At 33.1% G+C, this 9,522-nt stretch overlaps 1 protein-coding gene across 1 annotated transcript; it reads left to right on the forward strand.

Moving 5' to 3' along the window:
• The first annotated feature begins 356 nt into the window (after positions 1-356).
• On the forward strand, positions 357-6,440 carry LOC136031876 (U-scoloptoxin(16)-Sm2a-like). Its single transcript, XM_065711814.1, has 3 exons — positions 357-507; positions 2,667-2,761; positions 6,133-6,440. Exons 2-3 carry the CDS (start codon positions 2,671-2,673, stop codon positions 6,390-6,392), a joined length of 351 nt encoding a protein of 116 aa, XP_065567886.1. The 5' UTR covers positions 357-507; positions 2,667-2,670; the 3' UTR covers positions 6,393-6,440.
• The last annotated feature ends 3,082 nt before the right edge of the window (positions 6,441-9,522 follow it).

Consider the following 9,522-nt stretch of genomic DNA (forward strand, 5'->3'; position numbering starts at 1 on the left):
GAAAATATAAGAAAACGGTCATTATATTTTAAATACGACAGTAGAAGAAAAAACTTTGTTAGTATTAAATGTTTTTTTTTCACTCTCAGATTTTAGAATATTATAATACCTCTTTTACTAGATTTTAATATTTTTTTTTTAACTGGGAAGGTAGTGCAGTCTAAGAAAGTATTTAATTCCCAAAAGAGAGAAAATAAAATATGGCAATAAAATCAAGGTCTCAAAATCATTATCATTGTTTGCTTTTAATTCAGGCATTTTGTAATTGCATGAAAATGTTGTGACTAGGAATTCTTTCTTCTTGCGTTTAGTTTCTTTGTTCGCCTTCAACAAAAAAAGGAAGTTCCTCTTATCCTATTTGCTGTTGTTACTAGTTGCAACACATCAAGGTTGCCAAAATCATTGCTCCTCCTACCGCTTACTGTATTTAAATACAAAAGGCTGAATTAAAAATTTAATTGTTTAGTTTTGTTGTTCAAGAGGATCAATCACCTTCCTAAATAACAGGTTTGTCTATAATTCTATTGCAGTCGCTTCTTCATGCATGCATATTTAGGTAGGTGATTTTCTCACTTTAAAAAGAAATTAATCTAGCTGATAGCTAATTCTTTGATATTTTGGACACACTATCGGATACCTTGCCTACCCTAGTTCAAAAGGTATGAAAAAGACTTTTGTTTTTGATCAACACCCTATTTCCTTCGGCTGAGGACCAGTGGCGTAATTTTGTCAAAATCCTGGAGGGGGGGCGTATAGTTGGAGCCAATTTTTCCATATAGTACAATAAAGGTAAAGAAGACTGAACTATACTAAAGAAAACTGATCCGTTTCTGTGGATGCTTGAATTATGCATGCTTATCTTTGTTTTAACAAACTTTTTGAAGAAAATAAATTTCAGCTCGGGGGGAGGCAAACTAGGTTTTTTGGGGGGATAACCAAAGTCCGGGAGAGGAAGTTGTCCCCCACCCCCTGCGACATAGCAAATTACGCCCCTGCTGATGACACCCACTCACACTCAGCCTGGGGCAGTATCTTTATTTTCGTTCCCAGAATAATCAGAAAGCTATTATTTTGCAAAACATGTCGTTTTCCCTTTTGTTTGCACGGAAGAACCATTGGAATAAACTCTTTGACACCGATATTCTTAAAAGCAGGGAATTTGAAAATCGTGCTAAAACTTCACTAGACGTTCACTAGGCTAATAGTCAAAACTTTTGGTGAATTTTCAGTTCTTTCACTCCTTTTGCCTGAAAGAAAAAGTGAATCAAATAAATTTCCTTAAGTTTTAAGATTTAAGACTTAAGTTTAACGCTAATTTCAAAAGTACATTTGAATTGAACCCTCTTTAACAGTAAATCTGTAATTAAGAATTGACATGTGACGATTAGTTACATATTATGTCGCTATTCAAGTAAAAACGGGCTGTTCAGGCTGCAATTTCTTGATGTCTTTTTCCCGTTTAGTTTATCCCACTTCATCTTAACACTAACTGAAAATAAATTCTGAGACTGATTGAGAGATTAATGTCAAAACCAAACAATAGTTCTCGCAATATTTATAACTATATGACCAGTACACTATTGGTTAATCAAACGGGAGGAACAACTAATATAGAGCATATGATACTAAAATACTTATATAATAAAAAATTTAAGCATTGATTTCTAACTAGAGTAGTTATTAAACTTAGTGGCATAGACGGGGGCGGGGGGGAAATGAAGAAGGGTAATTTGGAAAGCGACATATCAATGAGAAATATTTGAAGACGGCGTAAAAGAAAATCTTAGTTTATCTCGAAACTAAAATCAAATTGAGGTGCAGTCAGTTTTTAAAACGGTCCACCCCGTTTTTATAAGAAGGGAGGTCAGCCTTGAATAATATTTTAAGTATTTATATTACTTAAAACTGGAAATTAGTTTTATTAGTTTGTTGGCAAACTTAAGCAGTTCCTAATTTAAACGACAATTATAATTCAAAAAATTCTCAACTCTGATAATTTGAATTTAATTGATAATTAACTGATAATTTAACTGATGATTTGAACCTGACAATAGTGCTAGAAAAGGTAAAAGAAAAAAGCTTATAGATTTGGGATCTATAATCCCAAAACATATATATTTTTACTAAGCGTTTGGCCATAAGACAGCCGATTGATTCCAACTCTGACTAAAAGATTTCAATTTTGCTTTAAAAAAACGAAACTATGAAAATGACGACTGATTTTAGACATCAGTTTTTCCTTAACTTACCGTTTGATTTTGGACAACAGTTCTTCTTTAACTTACCATTTGATTTTGAACAGCAGTTCTTCCCTAACTTACCATTTGATTTTGAACAACAGTTCTTCTTTAACTTACCATTTGATTTTGAACAGCAGTTCTTCCCTAACTTACCATTTGATTTTGAACAACAGTTCTTCTTTAACTTACCATTTGATTTTGAACAGCAGTTCTTCCTTAACTTACCATTCAAGGTGCTCCTTGGCAATAAATGCTTCTTTTATTCCATCCCTTCCCTTCTAAGAAGCAATTCAATAGTTCTGGTATCCCTCTAGAAAGCAATTTTAAAATAAATCTTACAGTAATTACCTAGGGGAAATAGGACAATTCCAGCTCGAAATGGTCTTTTGCAAAATGAAGACGAATAACTTTATTATTTACTTTCAGAAAAATGAAGACTATTTTGGTGTTCGTTGCAGTCGTCGCTATTGCTATTGCTCAGCAGCCAAGCACAAGAGTCCTACCTGCTGATGTCTTAAGAGGTAAGAACTCTTTCACCAATACTAATGCCACTATTACAAAGTTGTTGCTGCGTTAACCAGCCCGAGGGAAAACGGAAACCGAATTTAAAGCATCTTTTTTCATAGCAGCAAATATATTAGCAACTTGTCCTAATTTTGTCATCAATCTTTGTCGCTATTTTTGTAAGTAGTAGCTCGTCCAAGCATTACAAATAATTTATTGAGGAATCAAAATATTGACGCCAACAATCGCAAGCTATTAGATATTATTTTACCTATTATTTTATTTTACTTATGTTATTTTATATTTTACCTATGTTTATTTTACCTATGTTATTTTACCTATGTTATTTATGTTATTACGATGTTATTTTACCTATGTGCATAGCTACTTCCTTAAATTCATATAAGCTAACATCGTTTACGCGTGAAAAAAGAAAAATCGGATTGTAAGCAGACGAGTCATGGGAAAAGGTACTTGAACCCTCCCACCTAAATCTCGAGATGTATATGGTTTTTGAAAATAATTATTCATATGTTATTTTAATGTAAATTACCTGGTTTTTGGTGTTTTTCCAATTCCAATATTGCATCAATACCGTTTTCTGAAATCCTGACCCACATGTCTGATGTCAATCATAGCGTATAACTCGGGTTTACTAATAGGATCATGCAGAGCGGAGGCCAATTGTACCCACAGACTCTGCTGGTGTTGCTTTTGTGCGTGTATTGAAAAAAAAAAACTTATTTTATGATAGAAAAAGAATATATGAATTGCGCTTCCAAAATAATTGGAATTATAAAAAAAATAAATATATTTGTTTCTTTACGCCTCCACTCTGGACAACAAATTTGTGTGTGCATATAAGATTTTTTGTAACAGGTCAAATTAATTTTGGAATACCGAGCTAAAGGATCAAATTAGTGTGCGATAGGGCGTTTATTCTATTTTGCCAAATGTCTTAAATAAATGGTTATTAACCTGTTCTTAGCACTATGTTCTGAGATATTCAATAGAGATAAAACAAATTCAGGGAAATGTCCAAAAAAAGAAAAAAAAACAGATGTCTTTTTAAAAACAAGAAAAATGGATCATTTAAACATGACATCCAACCAATAGTCAGTTAATGAAACTAAACAACAAATCAGTGTGAATTAAATAAATAGGAAAACAAGGTTTTTCAACTGAAAGTAAGGAGCAACATTAAAACTTAAAACTAACAAAAACTATTTTGTATATGAGAGTGGCTATCCCCTCCTTAGTCACTCGCTTTTTACGCTAAAGCTCTTTAAAATACTTCTCATTCAAATTCAGCGGTTCTTGTGCATCAGGAGTAGGTCTTAAAGAATTGTGACAAAAAGTCAAACTTTAGCATAAAGAGCGAGGGAATTAGGAGGGGTAAGTCCCCGAATATACGGAATAATTTCTGTACATTTTAAGTTTTAATGTTACTCCTTAATTTCAGTTGGAAAAAAAAAATAAATTTCATTTCTAACCTTTTTTTAAATCATACCAGGAGATCCCCTGCCTCAAAGTAAAATTCCCTTCGGAAACTCTCCTTCTCACGGGAAATTCTCTCTATGGAAAATCCCCCTTCAGAAAATTCCCTCCCCCTTCGAAAAATTGGGTATATTTTTTATATATAACAATGGGCGAACTGCATAACTTAATGCTGAATCTGATAGTGTAATCTCTATTAAGATCGATAAACGTTTTGTGGATGCTTACCCTTTTTTCGGACATCAGGCAAATTTTTGATTTATATATTTATAACCAGCATAAAAGCCAGGTCTTTTGATATATTAATTGTTGTCAAAATTCGTGTTCTTTAGAATTTTGGATACTATTGATCCGAGTTGCTCTTCAATTTAAAGTTCGTTATCATGAAATGTTCAATAGTTAAGAAGACAATTTAACCCTTAAAAAAATAGGACAGCTACTGTTTGCAGTAAATGACAGGAAAAAACACTTCCTAGAAATTTATCAGGAAAGGACACCTTAGACAGATTTATTTATTTACTTAAAAGGAAGTTGTTCCACATTCATCTGAATAGATTTCAAACTTTCCTGTCTGAAACATACTTGTTTTTCCTACAGCGAGCAATTTTCCTTGTGAATAAAAACTGTGTAATTTTAAGTATCAATTAAGCTCATTAATAATTCTCAGTAAGAACTCATTAATATTTTATGTTTACTTGATCATATTTTTTTATGGACAAACTCTCAATTGAGATATCTAAACTGGAACTTCAGTAAATTTGAAACAGAAACTCTAAACCAAACAATTGATTTCTTCTTTTTGATCTTCTCATCAGATATACAAATGAACTGATTAAGAGCTTTAATTAATGAAACTAAATGGATTTAAACTCGATAAAAATTGGAACTAAGGGATTGGAACCCTTCATGAACATTTATGAAGGGATTGAATCGATATTTGAAAACAAGCTGCACTTGAAAAAAAGAAAACAATAAAAAAAAATATATAAGAGCAGCCCATTTTGTAAATAAATCAAAAATTTGGGTCCTTTCTGAAGATGTTTTGGTTTTCCTCAGAAAACATAAAAAAAAGGCTGACGAAAAACTTACTCTCATTAATTTTAAATTAATTTCATTTAAAAGAAATAAAAGAAGAATAAGCATAAACGACGACAAAAAAGAAATGTTATTAGAAGCAGAATGAGAATTTAAATAATTCTCGAATTTAAATAATTTAAGCGAATTTAAACGAAATTTAAAGAATTAATTAACGAATTTATAGAATTTAAATAATTCAAGGCGTATGACAGCTATATCAAATACTTGAATTAAACAACAGAAGTAAACAGTACTATGGACAGTAAAGGGAAGAGCTAATAGGTGCTACCTCAACGAAGGCCAAAGTATGTAGAAAGGGCAGGAGCTTCTAACTTTCAGAAATTTTTGCACTCTTGTCACAAAAAGCCTCTTTATCCTTTCCCTTAGAAGCCATAAGAAGGTTTGCCTACCCTCTTTAGAGAAAATTTACGCTTTACCTATGAGCATATAAAGCTCTGCTCATATATTTAATAATGGGGCGTCAAGTTGCAAAAATGTAGCAGAGGAGGGAAAATGTATTTTTCAAAGCCTGAGGGGGGATTTTCCAATAAAAATACCGAAAAACGCATTTTTCAATGAAAATACCAAAAAAGACATTTTTCAAAATATAGGAGTGTAATTGCCAACCCTGCCCCCTTTTCTGCCAATTGACACCTTTGATTGAATATAGGAAATTGAAAACAGGAATTTCATTGCATTCAGAGAAAAGAAAGAATTATATAATAATATTATAAAATATTGCAGCTCTTTATATAGATAAAACAACTTCGAAAAATTGATTAGAAAGTAACATACTAAAATGTCGTTTTTTTAGATTTCCCCGGTGTCTGCTTTGCATCAACTTCTTGCAAAACCCACAAAGTTGGAGAAAAATGGAGTTTAGCACCATTCTGTGGAATTAGCGAATGTATCAAGGGAGACGATGGAAAACTACTAGAAAAGGTTTCAGACTGTGGACCTCTTCCAAAACCCAACAACAAATGCAAACTTTCTCCAAAGACAAACCTAAACGCCACCTTTCCTGATTGTTGCCCAAAATTCGACTGTGAGCCAGGAGTAAAACTTGAATTCTAAACTACCATGTTCCTTTTTTCTTTCGAATTAAATCGGTTTCTAATTTTATTGTGTCGACATTTTCGTAGATTTCTTTTGTTTGGCATGTATTTCATAAAAGTATAAAAACGTCATGTATTCCCGTGTCAGTATTTTTTATATATTTTTTTAAGACTTTCATGCATCCGATGTAATTTCAATCACGAGTTAAAAGCCAAGTGACAAATTATAAACATCCAAAATTGCACGAGAAGTGGTACTTGAAAAGGAGTCATCCGGGCGGACCCGTAGCTAAGGTTTTCAGTGCCTGAGGACAATGTTGATTTATACTCCCCCCACTCCTCACCACTACCACACTATAAGAAAACAAAAAAAAAGCAGCGTACCTCCCCTAGGTACGCTGCTGCATTTAGGTTAATTCAAAATTATTCTACCATAATAGTTGAATAGGTAATTTTTCATTAGTAAAACCTTCTCGCTAATAGTAAAATCCTTGTTCTTTAGCAAAATACTATTTTTCAAAGACTTGTGTTGTGGGCAAAAAAAGCGGCATCTTCCAAAAACTTTGAACGAAGAACATCAAACGGAGAGACACTGTCTTACTAACTGCTTCTGCAATGCATAGTGCAGACTTCTAGAACTGCTTCTGCAATGCATAGTGCAGACTTCTAGAACTGCTTCTGCAATGCATAGTGCAGACTTCTAGAACTACAATTGTGGATAAAATAAAACTGTTAAACATAAATTTTGCTGATATGCCGTTTTGATAATCTGGGTTCACAGAGTAAGCTTAACATATTTGTCAACAATATCTTATAGCCTATCTGTCAAGGTCGAAAATGGTATAGATTAAAGTCTGGCTTATACAGATGTAAGCCTGGCCTGTAAAACTGTAAGTCTAGTATATCCGAGAATGTATTACGTCTTTGCAATTCGGTTGCCAGGAATGTCATGCAAAAACTACATGTATGAAAATAGCATTATCTTTATGGAAGTCGAGAGGTTGCTTATCAGATTGAAACGTATAATTAATTGATTTTATTTTTAATGTTGTAAGTTTTCGTAATTTTTAACTTGCTTTAAGGTTCATTAAATGTAAATAATCACTCTGATTATTTCTAGTCGATTTTGTGGAAGGCGAGAGGTTGCTTGTCATATTGAAATATATAGTTGATTTTATTTTTACTGATATGAGCAGTTTTAGTTTTTAATTTGCTTTAATTTTCGTCAAATCTAAATAGTCACTCTGATCATTTTTAGTGGAATTTTATCACAGAGATTCGAAAGTGATCAGAGAGGCTTACAAAATTTATTACCCCTCCTTTCAATCAAGAGCCTTGACAGCAAATGTCATTTAGATATATGCATGATTGAATGCACAAGCAGGTTGGAGGTGAAAAATCTACCAAACCCCCTTGCAGATCCGTCAAGGCAATAAGGCTGGTCTGAAATAACAAAGAGAAAAACTAGTTATCTATTTTAAATCCTAATTTGTTACAAGATACAAAGAAATGTTTAAAAATTTATAAGTTCTTAATTCTATTTGCATATTTGATCTGCATAGTCTCTTTAACCTTTTAACTAAAAAATAACTGAACTAAAAAATATATACTATCTTCCTTCATCTAACCTCGCTCTGTTTGGAGGACTTTTAAGAAGCATTAAACCTTTTTTGAAATAGATAATCAATCTGGTATAAGCAATAAAAAGAATGAAAGTCGTGACTATCATAAGATCTCCAGAGACAAAAAGTTACATTAACAAATGAAATTCTGTTCCACTTAATGAGAAATGAGCTACTATTACCATTCAATGTAATCAAACACCATCTTTCTAATTAGTTAAGCTGTTCTATCTTATTTGGTCTTTCGAATTAAAGAAAGGAGATGCTATTAGACTATTCATTCTATAGATTATATCTTGTCTAAAAATAGTTGAAAAATCATGTTATTAACATGAATATACGCTTATGTGCCCGCAAAAACGTACCCAAGATTTTTTTCTACTGCTATTACTAATAACCCACCGCAGAACCAAGCCGCCTGAGGCCAACACAGCTACGCATCCTCCAACCCAATCTATTCAAGGCCTCCCTCTTTACACCCTCCCAGGAAGTTCTTATTTCCTTTAAATCTTTATTTATGACATCCTCCCCCCCTAGATGAGGACGACCTGCTTTCCGTTTAGCCCCAGACGGTTAGCCAAAAAGGACAATCTCCGGCAATCTGTCATCTGCAGAACGTGGCATAGCCATCTCAACCTTTCTTCCATTATAGCTCTAGAAAGTGGGATTGAACCATATTTTTAGTACAACCAACTGTTTGAAATATGGTCAGTCAGGCGGGTACCCAGTACAATGATTTTCGTTCTGTCTAGAACAGGGTTTTCCAGGGGGGGGGTACATTTTTTTTTTAAATGCATTAAAAATCTGTTTATATTCCATTTTGTTACGTTTCTACGAGTCAGAAAACCATTTTGAGGGGGGTCAAAACCCCTACTCCCCATGAATACGACCTTGTGTGCACGCTTAGGGTACTTATCTGGCTTGTAATATATCACCTTTGTTTCCATTATATCATAAACAAAAAAAAAAAAAACGAATTTACAAAGATTCAATTAAATTACACTAGCATGAATAATACATTTCTACATTTCAGATATTCAAGAACGAATTATCTCCCCGGGTGTAGCTTATATTTATGATCTTAGCTAATCTTATTAGCCTACTTGTAGATCAAACCGTCCGTGGAACTGTAAAGCAAATAACTTCTGTATTGGCAAATAAAGAACAAATTTGCGATACCAGAAATATCTAATGCAAATTAAATTAAAATCACGTTCACAAAACAAAGTATAAAGTCCAAATACAGGAAATATAGTACGATCACAAATCGTCAAATAAAGTTTGTAGAATTTCGGGACCACGGCTATTATAACATCCACGGTTTGTGACATGTTGGTGTAACAGCAAACACGGTTTTCCGCCACAAAGCTGAAACGGAATCAAAGTCACTTGAACTTAGCAAAATGAGGAATAACGAAGAGATAGCATTTAGAACATCCACATTTATCCATACATAGCGACAAACCAGTGCAGCAGTTTAAGATAATGAGCTGTAAGTAAGTAGTCACTCGTGCTAATAATAACCCA

The sequence above is a fragment of the Artemia franciscana genome, chromosome 10, assembly GCF_032884065.1.
Source record: "Artemia franciscana chromosome 10, ASM3288406v1, whole genome shotgun sequence".
NCBI lineage: Eukaryota > Metazoa > Arthropoda > Branchiopoda > Anostraca > Artemiidae > Artemia > Artemia franciscana.

Coding starts and splice junctions, on each gene's coding strand:
- LOC136031876 (XM_065711814.1), top strand. CDS start 2,671: ATGAAGACTATTTTGGTGTTCGTTGCAGTCGTCGCTATTGCTATTGCT. Junction 2,762..6,132: donor ACCTGCTGATGTCTTAAGAG/GTAAGAACTCTT, acceptor TCGTTTTTTTAG/ATTTCCCCGGTGTCTGCTTT.